Source organism: Rhododendron vialii, chromosome 8a (assembly GCF_030253575.1).
Source record: "Rhododendron vialii isolate Sample 1 chromosome 8a, ASM3025357v1".
NCBI classification, from domain to species: domain Eukaryota; kingdom Viridiplantae; phylum Streptophyta; class Magnoliopsida; order Ericales; family Ericaceae; genus Rhododendron; species Rhododendron vialii.
This window is the reverse complement of record NC_080564.1, coordinates 25,308,733-25,330,878: the sequence shown is the minus strand read 5'-3', so window position 1 is coordinate 25,330,878 and position 22,146 is coordinate 25,308,733. Positions and strand designations below refer to the sequence as shown.

General features: G+C 45.6%; 2 protein-coding genes and 1 long non-coding RNA gene across 5 annotated transcripts; 1 reads left to right on the top strand and 2 right to left on the bottom strand.

Moving 5' to 3' along the window:
- Positions 1 to 144: 144 nt before the first annotated feature.
- On the bottom strand, positions 145 to 5,119 carry LOC131336301 (uncharacterized). Of its 3 annotated transcripts, none has more exons than XR_009202776.1 (8): positions 4,812 to 5,119; positions 4,606 to 4,661; positions 4,172 to 4,269; positions 2,519 to 2,649; positions 2,116 to 2,420; positions 1,943 to 2,027; positions 610 to 693; positions 145 to 345 (listed from the first exon to the last, which is right to left on the bottom strand). It is a non-coding gene; the product is annotated as an uncharacterized LOC131336301 (long non-coding RNA). The 3 variants fall into 3 exon arrangements; XR_009202775.1 differs by having other exon boundaries at positions 1,943 to 2,024; XR_009202774.1 differs by having other exon boundaries at positions 1,943 to 2,009.
- A 94-nt stretch (positions 5,120 to 5,213) lies between these two features.
- Positions 5,214 to 21,660, top strand: LOC131336299 (uncharacterized). The gene is made up of 4 exons (XM_058372086.1): positions 5,214 to 5,577; positions 6,451 to 6,766; positions 20,491 to 20,650; positions 20,907 to 21,660. Exons 1-4 carry the CDS (start codon positions 5,407 to 5,409, stop codon positions 21,373 to 21,375), a joined length of 1,116 nt encoding a protein of 371 aa, XP_058228069.1. The 5' UTR covers positions 5,214 to 5,406; the 3' UTR covers positions 21,376 to 21,660.
- LOC131336300 (uncharacterized) lies at positions 11,253 to 17,655 on the bottom strand. Its single transcript, XM_058372087.1, has 2 exons — positions 16,710 to 17,655; positions 11,253 to 16,034 (listed from the first exon to the last, which is right to left on the bottom strand). Exon 2 carries the CDS (start codon positions 15,993 to 15,995, stop codon positions 14,880 to 14,882), a length of 1,116 nt encoding a protein of 371 aa, XP_058228070.1. The 5' UTR covers positions 15,996 to 16,034; positions 16,710 to 17,655; the 3' UTR covers positions 11,253 to 14,879.
- Positions 21,661 to 22,146: the final 486 nt, after the last annotated feature.

Here is a 22,146-nt window from a genome sequence, read left to right as displayed (position 1 = left end):
AATTAAATTGAATTACCCTTCTCTACTTCTAACCAACACGTGCGTGAAGTCGCAGCGCAGTATATTTTTTGTTCAATCTAAAAAAGTATTCTTCTTGGATAATCATAGTCATCTGATAGCGAAATAAAGAAAAATATGATAATATACACAAAAAAACCAACACAGTCCAATTCCATTAAGGCATTTCTTAGAACAAATGCATTACAATTAGCAAAAGTTCCATAAAAAAACAATCTTGGTAGGTTGTTTCTTTACATAAGTACAATAGGAGTCAAGACACATGCCCGCGAGTCTACATCATATTTACCAAAAACCTATACGTAATGGACCACCTGAATTATCATCCTGCACAACCAATCACCAATGAGCCTCCATATAAACTTAAAAAACAAAGTAGACTAAAAGCAAATGCCATTTCTTTACTTGCCAGTGCCTGAAGACACTTACTGCCGAAATCTGACAAAAACATTTACTAACAATACAGTTTACCTACAATGCTCCCGTATCAACGTGTCTGATGAGATTCACTAACAATAAGCAAAAGACTAAGATAGAGTTTACCAAATACATAACCAAGATAGAAAGAGTATAATTCCGTGTGCAAATTACCTAATAGAAACCAAACCCAAAAGCAGGAATCACGTACTACAAAAGAGTTGTTGCCTTCATTCCAGAGAATAGTCAATAACTTACCTGATCAAGCATACCACAAATCAATACAAAAGGTTATATAATCAGAATTTTTTCCAATACTTCTAGCAACACAATCCTGTTATGGTCAACATAGTCCGGCGACAACCATGTTCATTGGGGCAACGACAATCATAGGGATTGCACCGTGCCTGAAGGCACTTACCGCTGAAATATGACAAAAACCTTTACTATCACTTCAATTACCAGCAATGCTCCCTTTACTATTACTTCAATTCACCTCATGTTATTATAGTTACTAAAAACCGTTTATAAAAAATAGATAGGAACTATAGCCGAAGAGCTATGGAAATAATGTTTTAGTGATATGTAAACTCGCATTTCTCGAAGACTTTACTCCAACACAAAGCTCTTAAAATTTATAATTCACATTGTCATGTCCCCGGCTTGTCAAACCATTTAATCATATTAAAATCTAATGGACACATACGTGTTCCCGGTGTGTCTAGTGTCTTTGGAGTGTCCGAAACGGATATGGCAATCTCTAGGAGTGTTGGTGACTCACCTAACCAAATTAGGTTTCTTTTTTCCAAAAAATCTCATAACTTCCCACAACCTATTCCACTAAGTTTTACTCGACGGATATACAAAATATGGTTTTAAGCAATGTGGTTGTTATATGAATTTCCCTTTGCAATGGAGCATCAATTCTCTAGAGTTAAAGCTTGTGTTCTATGAATTGCACAAAAAGGAGATGAATATATACACTAAATTTTAAAATTCAACACCCTCATTATGGTGCCATGTTCTGAAATAAGAGCAGAAATCAGTTTCTTTCGAAGGGAAAAAAAGAAGAAGAAGTAGGAGTTCAAGTTGAACACCCAATCCCAGGAAGCTTAATGGAGTAACCAAAATTCAACTACAATATCAACGAATCAAACAATTAAATAGATGAGCATGAAAAATCGTAATCTTTTTTCATATATCTCTATGTGCATAGTTATGAACTTAACAGATGATCCCCCTAGCTTCCTCTTCCCTTTCTTAAAATCTCTAACAGCTTTCCTCTCCCCAACAAAACGCATAAGACTTGATAAAACAAAAAACACCATCCAACATTTATAAATGCACACCAGCCAGTGCTTTGCATTAACTAAATCAAGCTCAAAATCTAAACACATGTAACAACATAAAAGCAAATTTAAGCACACCAGCCAGTGCTCTGCATTTAACTACATAAGTACATCTAAGCACACCAGCTAACTGCGTAATAAGGTAGTTTCATACTTACAGATCGGAAGCCCTCTAATTCCATAGCCGTCTCTTGTTCTTCATGGAGTTGATTCGAAGGGATAGATCTACAAATATTTATCCTACTTCAAATGGTTATCAAAATTAATCACGTTTGACATATGGAAGGATAAGATTAAATTTATATATTAGCAATTAAATTGTAGTTGTTACCTTTCATTTTGTGTAGCCCAGGATGTGCTCTACGCAAAGATCGAACATGAAGTACGACTAACCATCTGTCGCTTATAGGTTTGCTAGACTGTAACTGCTCCATGCTCTATGGTGTCTCGACGGGTAGGTGTTAGAGAAGGGAAGTACGTGGCTTTTATCGGTTGGATGCACGATAGCGCTCTATCCCTCTCTCATCGCAAGCATTGGACTGATTGATAAGAAGGTTGATTTTTTTCACTTCTTTCTCGTTCTTGCCTTTTATGTTGGGCCAAGGAAGCTTTTGATATTGTGCTATCATTAGTTCCCTAAAATATGAGCACAATTTCTTAGACCTTGTTCCCTAAAAAGGAGAGTGTGTAATCAAGTTGTTTCAATTTGGTAAGAAAGGGCAAAAGAATCATACCATTGGAAATGCATTTTATTTTTCCTTGCATAGATTAATTTCTCTTTTTCCTTGGACTTTGCCTGCGCCATTTCAAGGTCTCGTTCCTCCTAGATCACAACACCGACATTTTTATCTCGAAGATGTCCAATCTGTAGAGAAGTCCGGATTACCAATTCGGAAAAAAATGAAATCAATTAGGGGAAAACAAAACCTGCAGAGTTCAAAAGTAGGGGCGCATATTGCTCCCATCCCAAGCATCAAGAGACTTCATCCGCACCCCTTTGATTATTGGCATAGAGAGAGAGAGAGAGAGAGAGAGTGAGTGAGCGATTCTTGGTTTTCGGTGGACCGCGGAGAAGAGAAGCAGGGGCGAGAGAGAGAGAGAGAGAGAGAGAGAGAGAGAGAGAGAGAGAGAGAGAGAGTCACTTTTTGAAGAGAAAAGGGGTTTTTTTTTCTTCTGGGGTTTGGTCTCTTGACTGGACAGTTTTGAGGGGGAAGTGAAGAGAATGGGTTTGATCTTGGCCCTTGGTTTAAAACTCCAACTCAATCACAGCCCTTGAAAGGCCCAAAAAGTTAGTTTGTGAGGGGGTATTTTGAAAACACCCCCCTCCCTTGTTATATGGATAATATACAAAGGGAGAGCACCATTTGGTGGGAACTCCCTTTTGAGGCTGGCTCACATTTTCCTAATGAATGTAGAAATTGGCACATCAACTCAGCACTTTAGAACAGTACAGCAATTACCCATTCGAAAAACTTCATGGCTGCCGGAAACCTACTTCATATGAGAAAAAATGGATGCTTTACGCACGTTTCAGGATAAGGTACTTTTCCAATTCTTCTTCACTGTCACATGCTCCACTTTTCCGGCCACTCACCCTTAGTCTAACCAAGGCAAGTTATCTAACCCATTTCTCACATTTGAAAAATGGAAGCCAACTGTCGATGTATGTTTTAGAGTAGAGCATAAATTTAATTCCAGTTTTCATGAATGTTTTTTTTAATTTTGATCTGTTTTTCACGTGATTTGTTAGGGCACCAATCACATGTCTCTCTATTTGTAGAAAAATTACTCAGTTTGGGAAATTAATACGTACTAACATTCTTAGTGCAGTTTAGCCTTTTTATCCCTTGAGTTCCTAATGAGAACTAAAACGTTGGCAAGGCCACACACCAATAAGTGGGAAGCATTTGTACAAATTTGCACACGCATCGCGCATGTGGCCCGGCCTAGGCCACACGCTATTAAATAGGAAGCATTTGAGCAAATTCGCACAGGCAGCGCATCGCGTGTGCCCTGCATCGCATCGCGTGTCCATTAAAAAAATAAAGATAACGGGGATGGGAGGACCATGTAAAAGCAAAATTCAGGTGTTATTCAACTCATAATTACTTGTGCGGATAATGAACAAAGGTTGCGTAAATTAAGGGGATGGGAGGACCATGTAGAAGCAAAATTCATACATACTTATCATTCAATGAGATAATGGCTGGAAAAAAAACTTGAGTTAGACGTACCCAAGGCTGGTACATCTAACTATACCAGGCTGCACTACTAAGTATCCGGGATGCAACGTTGGCTTGCCACCAAAAAGTTCGTATTATGTTACTCCTATGAAAAATATAGTAGTAATAACAAAAAAATAAGTTCCTAAAAAGTAAAATCATTACCGAAAGAGTGAAGCGAATTGTTCTCCTGGGATATCTCCTTCAATAGAAAAGAAACCCCCAAACTTCGACGGGAGATTAGTTAGCGATGGTCGAACAAACTGAGCACAGACAGTAAAAAATTAGACTGCATTTAGAATACATTGCGCTGTAATACAACCCAAAACACAACAGGGGAGAATAATATGAACTACTGAAACCTTGAAAAAAACTAAACTTGAAAAATCTTTAAATCAAAAAGGAAAATCTTCAAAAAACTGTGAATGGAGACTGGTAAGCATTCCACAATTTTTCATTAACGAAACTTCTCCCTTCCAACGAAACTTCTCACTACCATCGAAAAACTGTGAAAGGGTATATGGTTTTTTCAAACCTCTGATTCTGCAATTAGAATTCTACAAAACCCGGTGAAATTGACCAAATTACAAAATCCTTACCCTTTTGGTTAGCCTATAATATTCTGAGCACTGATTTCATGAAACCCACTATGCATCTGGAAAAAAGAAGAGAAAAAGTCAGAATTTCCAATTAAAATCAACACACAAAAAGCCCTAAAACCAGTAGGGAAAAAAGGGAGTTCACATGCAAGAAGTCCGGATTACCAATTCGGAAAAAAATAAAATCAATTAAGGGAAAACAAAACCTGCAGAGTTCAAAAGTAAGGGCGCATATTGCTCCCATCCCAAGCATCAAGAGACTTCATCTGCACCCCTTTGATTATTGGCATAGAGAGAGAGAGAGAGAGAGAGTGAGCGATTTTTGGTTTTCGGTGGACCGCGGAGAAGAGAAGCAGGGGCGAGAGAGAGAGAGAGAGAGAGAGAGTCACTTTTTGAAGAGAAAAGGGGTTTTTTTTTCTTCTGGGGTTTGGTCTCTTGACTGGACAGTTTTGAGGGGAAAGTGAAGAGAATGGGTTTGATCTTGGCTCTTGGTTTAAAACTCCAACTCAATCACAGCCCTTGAAAGGACCCAAAAAGTTAGTTTGTGAGGGGGTATTTTGAAAACACCCCCTCCCTTGTTATATGGATATGGATTGTTATATGGATATGGATGGATGTCATGTCAAAAAAAAAAAAAAGCTCGAATATGAACAGAAAAAAAGAAAGAAAGCTTGAATATGGTCCATAGATTCACAGGGTATCAACTCCCTCCGCTGCTCCTTTCCTCAGCCTTTGTAAAACCCTAATCCGGCCCTAAATCTATTTCATAATTCCACTCCGGTTATTTCGTTCCTTTAAACCATGGCCTCCTCTGCAATTCTACACTTGTCGCCCTCACAAATCTTCACTTCCTCCTTCAGAACCTATCGACCCTCTCTTTCACTCCATTCTTACTTTCCCAAATCCCTCACAGTTAAGGCCTCAACTTCTCTTGATTATGAAAAGACATCCGTTGCTGATGTATCAATGAAGGTAATTAAGTAAAGCCCACAATTTGTTTCATTATGTTTGCATTTGGTTTTGAAGTAATATGGGTCGAAGTTAATTTTACTATCACTACTTAGAATTTAGAAAATCTCAACAGTTACGGATTTTTGTTGGCGGGGCTTAGTATTCCGATTTTCCGGTCTTCAAACAAAAATTCGGGGGCTAGTTCGACTTGACGGTGGTTAGACATGAGGTCGAACATGTCCCGCTTCGCCCTCTGGCACTAACGTAAACCGCTGTGGATGAGGAATGGGATGTGGATTTCCTTTCAAGATTCGCTTTCTATGAAAGATAAGAGGGAGGGAGTATGCACACTTCAGAAGTCTGTTATGAAAATATTACGATACCAGACATTAAGTAATTGAAATTTTAACACTGAAGCAGTTGAGAGGGGTGAATCATCAAAAACTAAAGCAAATGTTGAGAATTTGAAGCTTTAGTAAGTAGTTTTGTGTTCGATAAGTATATAGTGGTGGTATGCAATTTGGGGAAAAGGCATTTGCAAACCAGTTGAATTGCAATCTGACATGTTACGAAGGACAAATTGTTACAGTAGTGGGTAATTTTGTTTGATAAGTGACATAGGTGCCATCTGACATGTTATGAAGGACCAACTGTTAATGGTCAACCATGTATGCGATACGATAGACTTGTTTTGTAGATATATTAAAGCACGTGAGATGGGTTTCTCCATGTGACTATTCAATGCTCACCTAATATGATAAACATGAACGGTTTTTGTTTTTGCAAGTTTATCCTCTTGAGTTTTGATATCTTAATCCTTGTTTCCTACTGCAACTTTTGACATTATTTGTTAACCGTTTTTGAGTCATTTGCTGGTCTTTTTTTTTTATTCAGCCAAATAATTGGCAATGGAAATTCAAGGATACCTTCATCAACATTTATTATGAAGAACATGAGAAGGAAAACACTGTTCCTACTAAGAATATTCTTATGATACCAACAATTTCTGACGTTAGCACTGTGGAAGAGTGGAGATCAGTGGCTAAAGACATTGTTCAACGAGTTGGCAAAGTTAATTGGCGGGCTACCATTGTTGATTGGCCGGGTCTTGGTTACTCGAACAGGCCGAAGCTGGATTACAATGCTGATGTCATGGAGAAATTCTTGGTTGACTTCATGAATGAGCCAAATAGTCCAGTAAGCTGCTTAGGTGAGTAGAACCCTAGGTTTTATGTGCTTCACCTAGTCAGCGATATCTTATATGGTTCTCAAGTTGGTCATTGTTTGTTTTCATATCCACACTAAATGAGAATTAATATGTTTGCATCAGTTATGGTGGCTTAGTGGCTTCAATTGCATTTGCATGATCAACCTTATGTCCTTATCTAACAACAATGCTGGTTATCTGTGTATTTGTTACACAGTTCTCCACATGAACCTACCATCATACATATCTATGTGTAGTTGTTTATTTCACTACTCTCTTAGTTTTTTTTTTTTTTTTGGTATAGCGTTATTTCTCTAAGCACTTAATTTATTATGTTCCTAAATAAGTGCTTGCTATTGGTAACTAGAATGGAACAAGATACGCATCACAAAGCTTAATGCAAGGTCTTGTAACATTCCATGGGTATAAAGGTTGAATTTGTAATACATGAGGATCCAATATAAAGCACGCTTAAGTTAATTCTAACCGTTCTATTTGGTCTACTTTATCTGTTCCTTTCACTTCTTGTTTCTTAAGGAATTATGGGTCCTAAGTAGGTTTTTTTATTTTTTTTCAGCAGTGTCACTGATCTATTACATCCACGAACATTTTATGTTGCTTTAGGGAGGTTTATGGATGTCTAATGGCATATTAATATCTCTTACCAAGAGCATGTTTAAGTTCAGGGGGTATACAAGAACGCTTTTAAGTTAATTCTAACAGTTTTATTTGCTTTATGCTATATGTGGTGCTGTGCTTTCTCCAATAGAACCTTCCTAAGTGGTGGCTAGGTTGGTGTATCTTTGGCGTGGTTGCGACCTGTACACTTAAGCACCTGTGTTAGTGCCAAACCCGGATCGTGGGAAGTCTGGGACAGACACTCCGACGATCAAGTAAGAAAGAGGAAAGAGGAGCTTTTTAAATTATGCTTAGGGTTTTCGGAGAGAGAATCAGTTACCTTTCCCTCAAGGTGGACTAAAAATAGGCGAAGGAAATATGGAGACCAGCCCACGCATACGCTCCACGCGCTCAGTGATTGGTTTGTCAATCGTGGTGCTTAATCAGGCCTGCAGTCTCAGGCTTGTCACGATCTCCACGATCCGTTCTTGTAATAGGGGAAACGATGCCACGCCACACCAACTCGGCTTTTCTTGACTTCCTCTCTAAGTCAGGGAGCAGGGGTGGCTCGGTGGGTGTCGGTTTTGCCGATCTAAATAGCTCGGCGGTATTCGGACTTTTGTAGAGTTTCTAATCGGTCCGGTGGGACACCGCCGAACCGAGAGTTATGACTGACTAACCCTCATCCAGGTCCATGGTTCCTCCGCGGGTGAACGAACCTGGCCCGGCAGAACAGGTCCGGCAGAGGCACATTAAATGCTGCACCGCCGGTCCATGCGACCCATGAGTCCACGGGTCTGACTAATCAACGTGACGCGGCCATCACCCGGGTTCGATCTCCGAGCCATTCCCGCCACAATAGCCCTTCAACTTCTTCCACCCTTGGTCAAAGATGGGAGGAGTTGACCAGTGGTTCCTCCAGGCCATCTCGGTAACGTCTTAGCCGAACCAATGTTCTCCTGAGGGAACACCGTGGTAGGTACGCCGAGCGGTATCCGTGGGGCCATCAGGTGGAACAAAGGGGCGTTTTGAATCCGGAGTAATGATGTATTTGCTGCAAAGGGAGCTGATGGAATTGTTTGGCTCATAGATCGAACGGTCAGGTTTGAACCTGAAGCAGCGTAGAGTGCCACATGGCAGCAGGGGGGGGGCGCTGCGAGTACGGATCGATACAGGCTTTCCATGTGGCGCACCGAGAGTGGACGGGGTCGCGTCACTTCGGTTCCGGTGCGTAGCCCCTAGGTTTCCCCCCTCTCACTTTGTCCATTATATAAGGGAAGGGGGTGAGACAGAAAACCATTTTTGCTCTTTTGCTCTCGCTGTGCAACTTCGCCTGCGTCCAAGCTCTCGTTCGAATCTTCTGTCGCTCCACCGTCGTTCTTCTTCAGCACTTTCAGGTAACTCTGATATCCTTGTTGTTTCGTTTCCTGCTTGCCACAACACTCATCATGCTAAATGGCACACTTTTGTACAAAAACCTCAGATTTACTCTATTTTCGACGAGTTTCTGTGGACTTTTTTGGCCGTGGTCCACCACTTGGACCGCCAATGATGGCGGTCCTTACTCGTATGCCTGTGGTGGATCCTTTATCCTTGCCACGATCTGGCGTATATGGCCTTGGTGAGGTCTCGTGTTCTTCTGCCGAGGAGGATCTTACTGAATAACCCCCGACGAAGGCCTTAGGCACTCGGTTACGCTAATAGGGGTGAAACCATGCTGAAGTAAGGTTTTTGACTTTCTTCATTCTTCCTTTTTCTTTTGGTCTTCAGCATGGTGGACTTTCCCAGCTCCTACTTGTTGAGGGTAGATCCTAACGTATATCTGGACCTCTAGGAAACTATCCAGAACCTTGACAGAGGTTACCGGATGGGTAATGTGAGCTTCGACGAAAGCTCGAGTAACGTCGCTCGGCAGCCTGAGCATCCTGTCATCCGCGTTCCCCTCCAAGTGGACAACAGGGCTTCTAAGGATATCCTTTATGGCCGGGGCGATTCTCCTTCCGAGTCGATCCCAAATGGCTTCGAACCAGAAGAGGAGGATCATTTCGAGTGCACTACAGCTGGAGCTCAAGCCAGCACATCTACGTCAGCGGGGCCACCGCTGAACGCGTCCAGTGTAGGAGGGCCAGAGGCTCAACCGAAACCACCGAGGGACATCAACCTCATTCCCCCGTTGCCAACCAACTTGGGTCCCATGCTGTACAACCACCTCTACGGCAATGGTCCAAGGGGCTTCAAAGATGAATTTCGGGTGAAGTACGAGGTCCCGGATGACGTCCTAGTGGAGAGGGTGACCGGCGATAGAATCACCTTCGGTGTAGACTTCATCATCCTCCCACTGTACGACATCACCGGGGGGGTAAGGTTCCCAATGAGCCCTTTCCTCTTGTACTTCCTGGAGTTGTGCAATCTCACTCCGATCTAGGTTTCGGTGAACACCTGGCACATCCTTTGCTCGACAATGAGGTTGGCCGAGGCGAACAACCTGACCTTCGACTTGGGTGATTTGATGCTGATGTACGTGGTATCAAGGAACCCAATGTACGACAATACTACTTGACCACGCGGCAGTGGTTTGACCACCTAGTGGACCGTCTCTACGACATAGAGAAGTGGGGGAATGTCCTGGTGAGGGTATCCGGGAACTTCGAATGGGGCCCGATAAACCCTCTTCTTGACTTTCCCTTCCCCACCTGGGAGGGCGCGGCGGTTGAGAGGCCCTACAACATCCCCCAAGTGAGAGGGTTCCCCGGCGGCGGGGACGTCCCTGGTATTAGATCATCTTGTCTTCATGCTCTTTTATACTTGCCTTAATAAACATTGCACCGTACTAGCACTTTTCTTCTGCATGCAGATTGCTCCGCACCGACCAAGGGACTTTATCTCACCGGAAGGTGGGCCAACTTGATCGCTCTCCTCTGGTGTGCAAACAGGGACACACCCACCCTTCTCGGCTACGAACCCACCTACCATAGCTTTGCTCACCGGAAAGACAAGAGCAAGATAGTTAGGAAAGCGGTGAATCTTGCCAGCGTCGCCGGGTAGGCACTTCGGGATCAGTACATGGCCCAAGACCTTTCCACCTCCAATCTGCCCGCCAGCAAGCAGCAACCGGAGCAGAATTCGGTAGAGCAGCCGGAGCAGCAAGTTCAGCCCCCTGCCACCATCGGCACCCAACCGCTCCGCTCTGGCCGCCGTAGGCAGGGTAGCACAGCTGGCGAGGGGGCAGAACAAAAGGGCTGAGAAGAGGGCCAAGACCACTGAAGACGAGGTGATCACTGGGGTAATCCATGTCATGGACGATACCACCGAACCGGAAGGGTCCCCGGTGCTTTTCAAGCTGGATTTCGAGTGCCCAGATGGGCACATGATAATTGCTGCAAACAGCCTGGCGGATAACCCGCTCCTGGCCATGACCCTTCTCAAGAGGGTGGCCCTCCCCTGAGATATGGAAAATCTGTGGGGGGGAGGGCCCCCAACATGGCTGAGCTGTGCCTTTTCATCGAAAGGTATATCTCACTTCGTTACTTTAGAATTTCCTTTCCAGATGCTAACCCTTTCTCCTATTATAGGCCGGGCAGTGCGCTAGCTGGGCCTACAACGATATGGACTCTTTTCTTGAGACAAGAAGATCTCTCTGAGGGGAGCTAAAGATCAAGAGGGAAGAGGCGAAGGCGGCCGCCGATGAGATCTCCAAACTGGAGGCATCCGTTGCTGAAGCGGCGGAAGGGCTGGCCGAGAGGGACCGGCTGCTGATTGAGGTCCAATACCTCAAGGCAGAGCAGGACTGGTTGCTGGAGGAGAAGAAGTTCTCGGAGGAAAAGCTGCCGAAACTGCTGGAATAGGCCAGTAACGCCGGATTCAATGAGGCCTGGGAGCAATATAAGCAGGAGCAATATAAGCAGCAGGTGAGCAATATAAGCAGTAGGTGGAGGGCCTGGTCAAGAATGCCTTCAAGGAGGGGGATTGAGGAGACCCACAACAGTTCGTTCCTACTTGGGTACCAGGTCGGGCTTGATTACGCCGAGGTTCACAAGGTTGACCACCGAAAGAAGCCTCCAGTGGTACCCACCGTGCAACTTCCGAGCCATCTGTTTCCTTCCCAGCAGTTGGACCGCACCTCCGGAGCTTAGACCTTCTGTACTTTTCTTTTTGTTTCCTGTTTTTTTTTGTATTTGGGGTCGGCACAAAACATTTTCCCATTGTCGAGCCCCAGTAATTGTAAATTTTGGATGGTGAATGAATGAAAATTTTCATCTATTGTTTATGCACACGTTAGCCCATGTATTGCACTTCATGCACACGGTTGGTTCGATGTTGTAGCCCCAGCCTTTGCCTTACCCAGCTCTTGCATCGGCAGACACATACCACAGCGGCGTAAGGTGCTGCCGAAGCAAAAGTGGAGGCAAAAGCCGGGCATGCCCCCTTTAGGATATGTCATGTGCCATTCCGCCGAACAGGAACTAAAAGAGCATGCCCCGGTGCCCTTCAAGTCGTAATGAGGACTTAAGAGAATGAGCACAAGAAACCCACCGAGGGGAACAATCCAATTGTGAATAAACAAAGAATTGCCAAACAAGAACTTTATTGAAACGGAAGAGTTGAAGGATTACACAAGTAGCTGAGAACATAAAAGGAAAAGAAAAAAATTACGCATAAAACTTCCGAAGCAGCTGCACATTCCAATAGTTCGGCACAGCCATGCCATCCATTTCGGAGAGTTCATAAGAACCATAGCCCACCTTCTTAACAACCCGGAATGGACCCTCTCCCACTTGGGATGAATTTCTTCCGGTCTTTCTTCTGGACCACCTGTCAAAGGACAGGATCTTCCACGTTGAAAGGCAGGGTCTGTACATTCTTGTTATAGCCCCGAGCCAACTGCTGCTGGTAGGCCGCGTACCTAATGTGGGCGTCGTCTCGGAGCTCGTCAACACGATCCACCTCGGAGGCCAACATGGCATCATTCGCCAGGACATCGAAACTAGCAGTTCGAGTTGTGGGGCAAGTAACCGCCACCGGGAGCACAGCCTCAAAGCCGAACGCCATAGAGTAATGGGTCCGGCCGGTGCCTCGCTGTGGGGTGGTACGATAGCCCCACAGCATATCGGGCAACTTGGCCGCCCACTTGCCACGTTTATTGGTGAGTCGGCTTTTTAGAGCTGCGGAAATGGCCTTGTTGGCGGCCTCAGCTTGCCCGTTCCTCAGAGGATAGGAGACGGATGCCGTCTCATCTGAATATTGCGCTTCTTATACAGGGCTTTGATGGCGTCAGCCACAAATTGGGTGCTGTTGTCAGACATGATGGCATATGGCACATCGAACCGGGTGAAGATTTGCTTCCAAAGAAAATTCTCCACGTTAACAGCCGTGATTGTAATGAGCGCCTTGGCCTCCACCCGCTTGGTATAGTAATCAGTGGCAGTAATGATGTGCGTGAAACCGCTGAGGGCTTTTGGCCCCATTGGGCAAAGGGCGAAGGGCTAGAGACTGGTTGTAGGGGCAGGGTCGGCTGGTGGAGAAGCGGAGAGTGCTTTTGGCACGACTCGCATTGCTTGGCAAACTTGGTAACAGAGTGTACCATCTTCTTCCACTAGTAACCTTGAGAAAGGGCACGGTCAGCCAAGGATCGGCTGCCAATGTGGCAGCCAGCACTCCCACCATGGAGTTCTTTAAGGATGCTTGGCACTTACTGCTCATGAACCATACGGAGGTCGGGATCCGTGTAAGACCAGACCGGCGATACAGGACGCCGAAGGGATCAAGGAAATAGGAGGCGGATTGGCAGCAAATCTTTGAGCCTCCTTGCGAATTGTAGGAAGGGTGGTAAGCTTCAAGTAGGAGACAAGGGGATCCATCCAGCTTGGTGCCAGATGAATTTCCATGACCTCCTGTAGCTCTGGCTCGAAGCTCGATGAAGGAACGTCGCTAAGGACTATTGTTTGACTGTCGTCATGTGTGGCACAGATGGCTCTAAGGCTAGCCAAAGCATCGGCGTGTGAGTTAGGATCCCTGCCAACATGATCAAAAACCACTTTCTTAAACGAACCTGTCAAAGCAATGACCTGGCCCATGTACTTATTCATGTGCATCCTTGGCTTCATAATCGTCGTTGAGTTGGTTCACAACGAGCTGAGAGTCACTGTAAACTTGGACTTCATTGGCGCCCATATGCCAAGCGAGGCGAAGCCCGGCAATTAGGGCCTCATACTTGGCCTCATTGTTGGTGGCGGGGAAGCCAATGCTGAGGGCATGCTCATGCATTGTTCCGCTTGGTGATACCAACACTATCCCGGTGCTGGCCCCTCGGTTGTTAGATGCACCGTCGACGTGAAAACGCTAGGCATGGCCGGTGAAGATCTTTGCTCGGTGTAAGGGGATGGGGCGCTTAGTGATAAATTCACCATGCATTGGGTGGCTCAACTGAGGTCCGGGATCTGACACGATTGAATCATCAATCAACGTGGGTTCATCCCCGTCTTCAGTATTAGGGCTAGGCTAGGAGAGAGCTCGGTGACAAAGTCTGCCAGCACTTTTCCTTTGATCGCCGTTCGGGGATGATATCGAATATCGAAATTAGCCAACTCTAGGGACCATTTGCAAAGTCGATTCGATAAGTCCGCCTTCCGGAGGACGGTCTTCAATGGATACTCGGTGATGACCACAATGGTGAAACTTTGGAAGTACGGCACGAGCTTCCTCTTCGCCGTGACCCGTTGCCAACTTCTCGATTGGCATGTAGCGGGTCGCGGCGGGCAACAGCGTCTTGCTAATGTAATAAATCGGCTGTTGATCAGTGCCGTGCTCGGTGCGTTCCTGCCGAACCAACACTACACTCGTGGCATGTTCAGACACAGCGAGGTAGAGGTATAACTCTTCTTCCTTCGGCACGACAAGAGGGCTCGGGATAAGCACAATTTCAGCTTGGCGGGAGCGTGATCGCACTCCGCTGACCAGGGAAAGCTTCTCTGGCTACTGCCCTTAATTGATTGAAAAAATGGTCGGCAGACATCCGAGGATTTGCTGATAAAACGGTTAAGAGTAGCCACCATGCCGGTGAGACGTTGGACTTCTTTCACCGTGGCGGGTGCCCTAAGATCCTGGATAGCTTTGATCTGGCTTAGGTTAGCTTCAATCCCTCGGTGCGTGACCAAATGGCCAAGGAACTTGCCTGACCCGACACCAAACGCACACTTCTCGGAATTAAGCTGTGAGCCGAACCTTTTCAGCACGTTGAATATTTCACCGCGGTGGAGAAGATGGTCGGTTGTGTCCTTGCTTTTGGCAACCATATCGTCGATATAAGCCTCCATTATCCGACCGAGCAACCCTTTGAACAGCAAGGCTATCATCCGTTGAAACGTGGCCCCGGCATTTTTCAACCCAAAAGGCATCACCAGGTAGCAATAAGTGCCATTGGAGGTTATGAAGGTTGTCTTTTCTTGATCCTTCTAATCCATGGCGATTTGATGATAGCCCCAGTATGCATCCATGAAGCTCAATCGCGCGTATCCGGTGGTGGCATCCACCAACTGGTTGATCCATGGACAGGGAAACAGTCCTTGGGGCACGCGTCATTTAGGTCGGTAAAATCGACGCATACCTGCCATTTGCCGTTTTTCTTCCAAATTACCACCGGATTTGCCAACGAAGTTGGATACTTAACCTCACGGATTGCTTCGGCATCCAGAAGGCGTTCAACCTCTTCATTCACAGCGTCAGCGTGCGTCACGGAGGCTCGGCGCGGCTTCTGAACGATGGGCCTCAAGCCTGGATCAACATTCAACGAATGCTTTATCACATCAGGGCTCGCTCCTGGCATATCGTACGGGGTCCAGGCAAAGACTTCTATATTATCCTTGAGGAACTGGACTAAGTGACCGCGCTCGGCCTCATTAAGTTCCGAGCCAACCAAAAAGAACCGAGTCCCATCCTCATCGATTGGTATCCGAACTAGATCTTCCACGGCTCTATCAGAGGCCGATCTGCCAATTTCATCTGGTCCCTGAAGTGCTTCCTTGACTGCGTTGCCGGGCTCTACTCCGTCCGACAATTCGGGGACCTCAATCCACTGAAGTTCATTTGCCTTGCCTTTTCCACGAACGGAATTAACAAAGAATTTTTTGGAAGCCGTTTGATCTCCCTTAATGGTTTCCTGCCGTCTAGACTTGCCGATGAATCGAACACATTGGTGGAGTGTGGATGCAACAGCCATGTCGTGCAACCAGTTACGGCCAAGAATGGCATTGTAGGGGCTCGGCGAGTTGACCACAATAAACTCCATGTCAAGTTGCACTGAACCGGCAAAAACTAGGAGTACTATCTGGCCAACCGGGTAGATTGGAATCCCTATAAAACCAACTAGAGGGGCGTCCACTGGAGACAATTGATCCTTGGAGAGGCCAATGGCCTTGAACGCTGAGTAATACAGAATCTCCACCGAGCTGCCTTGGTCAATCAACACTCGCTGGACCAATTTCCGTTGGAAGGGTATTGAGAGGACCAAAGCGTCATTGTGGGGAAAAGACACCCCCTCCATGTCCTGCTCGGTGAACGTGATCTCCCACATGTGACGAACATCCATCTTGTGTTTCATAGACGGCTGTACCCCCATCACCTCGAAAGGAGAAGGCCGATAAAGCTCATTGTGGAGCTCATTGGCCCGGTTTTGACCCATTGGGCCATGTATGCAATGTACAACACCGTCCAGGACCCGGGCCCATGCCTGACCCCTTGCGTCCGACGACTTGGTTCGATCGATCCACCGATCCATCTTTCCTTACTGTACAAGCTCTTCGAGATAGAACTAATACGGCTGACATGCCGTCGTATAATGCCCCTGTTCATTGAATGAACAGAACACCCGCTGATTCGACTCACGCCCATCCGCGGTCCCTAGTTTTTCTGCTGCTCCTGTTGGCCATTGGAATCTGGGCAAGTGTCCACACTTGCGAAGCATACAAAAGATGGGCTCTTTGAAGTAGGTGGTAATGGCAAGATAATCCCGTCCATCGCTCGGTGGTCGGTCCCACGTCTTGCCGCCTCCTCTATTGCCGCCCACGTCGGTGCCTTCCCTTTTGGCAATGGTGTTGACTTGCTTCTCTATTTCCTTCGCTGTCGGTTTAGCCGAGTTGGCAACGTTCGCAACACCGGAGCCCTCGATATATTCCTTGAGCTCAATATAAAGGGCAATAGTGTGCATAAGATCTGACATGTCGCTCGGCGGCCGGAGCATCAACTCTTTGGAGAGATCCGAGGACCGATCCAGACTGCGTTTAAAAGACGTAGTAGCGGTCTTTTGGTCACAACTTTCAACCAAGTTGTAGACATTATAGAAGCGTTCAGAGTAATCCTTCTAGGATTCGCTGACTTTCCGTCGCAAATCTGTCAAAGCTTCAATCGTCTTCGGCCGCCGATTGCTCGCTACAAATCGGGCCGTGAACGAACGCTCCAATTCCCCAAAACTATTGATAGATCCTGGTTTAAGCTGGGTGTACCACAACATGGCAGTGTCAGGTAGGCTTAGGGAGAACGTTCGACACATCATGGCTTCGCTGAGTCCACAGAAAGCTGACATCGACCTGAATTGTTGAACGTGGGTCGGTGCGTCCGACTTGGGATTGTAGGTATTAAACTTTGGGACCTTGAAGTTAGAAGGGGGAACTTCCTCGGCGATAGCCTGGGTGAAAAGCAATCCCAACTTTTCAGTTGTGGTTATAGCCATGACCTAAGGGTTCGGCGCAATGACTGCCGACGGTGCTACATACGTCTCGGGGATGGCATCCCTTGAACTCTTGTTGAAGAGTGGAATTCGGGGTCTTCGACCGCCGACACTCTGCTCAAGTGAGTGCCGTCTCTTGGCCCCTGATGTTGCCTTCATATTTTCCTTTCTTGGTGGGGAACCCATGTGCTGTTGAGCCACCCGGTAGGTGGTTCTCTCACCGGCCCGGGTGTTCACCACAGTCAAAGCTCTGCCGTCGCTGCTAACTTCGCATATTTCCTCAGGGAGCAGCCCCTGGCTGTCCTCCACATGTGCTTAGGACGGTCCCGCAGAGTGCCTCGGTGAGTATTGTCGGGTGTGACGTGCAGATTGCCCCGGCGAAAGCTGTTGGGAATGACCTGCGGAGTGCCCCAGTGAACGCTGTTGGGAATGAGTTGCTACTCCTTTTTCACGGTCTTCGTTCTGCCGGTCCCCAAACCTGGCTGCGTAACGGTCATCTCGGCGGTCATGGGATCTAGTGGGATTGTCATGGGAATTTCTTGCTATATTCCTCCTGTCGCCGTTCCGTGAGCCACCTCGGTCGGTGTGCACCCTTCCTGAGATCCTCTCGTCCAAGCGCTCGAGATCGTGGTGCTCGTTTCGGGTCATAGTGTTCGGTGAATGCGGCCTTCGCCAGACGGTTGGTTATGAGAAGACGTTTGGTGTTTGGACTCCAGATGAATGCCTCCATGGGCGTCAAGACGACACAGTGGGCCGAGCCTTGTAAAGGCAGAGGCCCTAACAGTGTCCATCGTCTGGGACGTATGGGCCGCATTTCTCCTTCGGCCCCGTTCCCTAGACCTAGAAACGGGAGGGTCCCTTGTTGCTCCTGGAGCTCTTGTGCCTGCGTCCTTAGTCGCAGTAACTCCTCTGCCATGCTCACCGCGAGCTCTGGTGGAGGAGGTGGAATAGGGTTAAGGTTGGCCATCATACGGTTGACGCTGTTGATGTGGAACGAAGCCGCTCCTGCAATAAGGTTACTTGTCCCGACGACAGTTGACCCCACCATAACTGAGCCATCGAATCCCCTGGAAGGGGTGCCTACAAGCCCTAGATCTACCCGTACTTGCTGAGTTGTTGGGGAGGCTTGGCGAGCTTGAGGGTTCAGAATGAAGTGCATGAGATCAAGAAGTCGTTCGTCCACACTAGTCATCTTCGAATAGAGGTAAAGGGAGAAAGAGTGCGAGGAGAAAGTGTTCACCACAAAATCTGAGTCAGAAGTTTCCCCAGCAGAGTCGCTAATTGTGTTGCTGTGCTTTCTCCAGTAGAACCTTCTTAAATGGTGGCTAGGTTGGTGTATCTTTAGCGTGGTTGAGACCTGCACACTTAAGCACCCGTGTTAGTGCCAAACCCGGATCGTGGGAAGTCCGGGACAGGCACTCCGACGGTCAAGTAAGAAAGAGGAAAGAGGAGCTGTTTAGATTATGCTTAGGGTTTTCGGGGAGAGAATCAGTTACCTTTTCCTCAAGGTGGACTAAAAATAGGGGAAGGAAACGTGGAGACCAGCCCACGCGTACGTTCCACGTGCTCGGTGATTGGTTCGTCAATCGTGGCGCCAAATTAGGCCCGCAATCTCAGGCCTGTCACGATCTCCACGATCCATTCCTGTAATAGGGGAAAAGGTGCCACGCCGCCTGTCATACCTACTCGGCTCTTCCTGACTTCCTCTCCAAGTCAGGGAGCAGGGGTGGCTCGGTGGGTGTTGGTTCTGCCGATCTAAATAGTTCGGCGGTATTTGGACTTTTGTAGAGTTTCTAATTGGTCCGGTGGGATGCCGCCGAACCAAGAGTTATGATTCCTCCGCGGTGAATGAACCTGGCCTGGCAGAGGCACATTGAATGCTGCACCGCCTGTCCATCCAACCCATGAGTCCACGGGTCTGACTAAACAACGTGACACGGCCATCGCCCGGGTTCGATCTTCGAGCCATTCCCGCCACACTATCTCTATCCTTTACCTTCTTGTTTCTAAAGCAATTGTGGGTCCTGAGTAGGTTTTTCCTTTCAAGTATTGTCATTGATCTATTACATCCATGAACATATGTTCCTTCAGAGAAGTCTATGGATGTCTTATGACCTATGTAGCATCGACAGGGACACGTGACACGACACAGACACTTTGACATGTAAGTTTCAAAAAATTGGAGACACAACACATTGGGGGACACGTTTTAAGACACATATTTGGATACTATCGTATAAATACAAATTAGAAAAAGTAAGGCTCTACTTGTTACTGTGCAACACTACATGTACCTTCAAATCATATTCATTTTTATATCAATCACAAGAGTATGTTAACGGAAAGAAACATTTCATCATTTATGTGTATTTCTAACCAATAAACCAATATCTGTCACACAAAAAATACGACTTCCCTAAGTTTTAATATTTCGTTTATAACCCCCGACTTGTTCTCTGAGTGTCTGAGAGTGTCCGGAGCCTTTTTTAAAGTTTCCTCCAAGTGTCCAAATGGAAAACGTTGAGGTACAATAGGACACTTAGAATTTGAGAGTCGGACAAATGTCCAGTGAGTGTTGGTATCTAAGAAGTGTCCAACAACGGGATGTGACCTCTGACGAAGTATCGGTGCTACATAGCTAATGACTATCTCTTATTCTCTTACTAACATCATTTTGAAGTTTAGGGTCTAACTTCTAACCTCTTGCTTAAAGTGTTTTCCTGTAGAAGTTCCATAAACACTAGCGATGTTGTGGAGAAAGGATATTCTTGATAACCAGATGACCGCACATTTCTGCAGTCTTCTGAATCTTTCAATATAATTTTTTTTTATGTCCACATACTTGATGTAGGGGTAAGCTAACTATTGAATCTCTTTTGGTTCTAGTGTTTATGGTATTAGTACTTTAGCTCTTGGATGTATTGCTTTGTCTTATTACCTTAGTTTAAGTCTCCCAGGGTTTTCCTTACAAATCACCATGCTTGGGCATCTCTAAGGGAGGAAGCAATTCCAAAATATTGTTTTGCTTACCTCTTTGGCAAGTTGAAGAGCCATTAGAACATGTCCACTCCAAGGGAATCTTCAAATTATTTCCTTTATCAGTTAAATTTGGAATATTTTGCTTTGAATATTGATGAGTTCTTAGGTTGACTGAGCATTTCTCTCGAGAAAGCTACACCATAATAATGTAACACTTTTGTTGCTTCCCTTAGCGAATCTTTTGCTGACATGGATCTTGAAATTCGGAGAAATTTTGGTTTTGCGTACTCTTTGGAGTAGCTCGCAATTCCAGCATCTTCATTCTCTGTGATTTCGTTATGTTTCTCAAGACAACTCTTGTCAATTTTCTTCCATCTTTCTTGCTAATAGCTATGCTCATTTGTACTAGACAATGATTTAGTGGTCTTTGGCGGAGGGCATGCTGCTACATTAACAGTTCGTGCTGCAAAAAAGGGTTTAGTGCAGCCAACTGGCATTGCTGCTGTTGCACCCACCTGGGCTGGGCCCCTACCTATTGTGTTTGGTCGAGATTCTAAGATGGAATCAAGGTACTCTTAACTATACATCTTGTAATTTGGGTGGACACTGTGCTCCACTGGTTTTGAAGTTTTATTTTGTGCTCACTCGCAAGATCTTGCAATGCAATAGTGGACTGTGGACCTTGCTATTGTATGCAACAAAATCATATCCAAGTATTGAACTAACACAACTGTGCAATTTCCTTAATAGTTGACCTTTCGTTTATTAGTTTACATTCTTGACCACCTAGATCTCACCTTCCATTTTATTTCGCTAAATAAACAGGTATGGGCTTCTTAGGGGAACCCTGAGGGCTCCTGCTCTAGGCTGGATGATGTACAATGTGCTTGTAAGCAACGAGAACGCAATCCAATCTCAATACAAATCTCACGTGTACGCTAATCCTGAAAATGTAACTGCCGACATCATTGAGAGCAGGTATGCTCTTACAAAACGGGATGGGGCCCGTTACGTGCCTGCCGCTTTCTTGACCGGTCTACTAGACCCTGTGAAGTCACGAGAAGAGTTTGTTGAACTCTTTGGAGGATTTGAAGGGAGAATACCAGTGCTAGTTGTGTCTACTTTGGGTGCTCCCAAGAGATCAAAAGCAGAAATGGAAGCTCTCAGAGAAGCCAAAGGAGTGAGCAAGTTTGTTGAGGTCCCAGGTGCCCTTCTCCCACAGGAAGAGTACCCAATTCTTGTCGCAGAGGAACTTTACTGGTTCTTGCAAGAGAATTTTGAACCAAAGGCTTGAGAATGAGACCCAGAGAAAAATTGTAGTTATCAAAGGAGCAGAGGTAAACGATCCTTTGCTTATACAGTTGTACCGGCGGTAATCAGGTGCTAATACTTGGTAATTGTCATTATACGAGAGTTCTTCATTTAGCTTTTTTTGTTCTTTGGTCCGCTAATATTTACTTTTTGGATCAAAGCTTGTACAAGATGATACATCTTTTTACATACTGTATAAACCTTTGTCGGTTGAATCGAATCCAAATGATTATACTAGTATATGAAGTTAATAAATTTACTTGAATCATCATGATCTGTAATTTTTTTGTCCTGTGTTCTAAACCATATTTGAGCCATGAAATGAAATACAGCATAGCCGGGATCGGCATTTGTTGTAAAGGATTTTCTTGGTTAAAGATGAAAACAACGATTAATGTTGCTCTGATCTCAATCTAGTTTCCTGTTTGTATTTTACTTGAAGAGGAGAACAACTGTTGTAATGTGGCATTCAAAAAAATTGGCGTGAACACAATCAATTGTGGGTTCATTTTTTTTATTTTAGGAAAATTTGCACTTACGCCCCTTGTACTATCACCAATTTGCACGTACACCCCTTATACTCCAAATTTAGGCACTTACACCCACTGTACTTTGGACTGAAGTGCAACTGTTAGAAAATCCGTTAAAATGAATGGAAAAGCTACTGTGGCGGGAAATTTCCCTCCAAGATGAGGGAAAAAAATGCTTGAACTAACCTTGATAGCCATATATAAGCCTTCTCAAACTCTCCTTT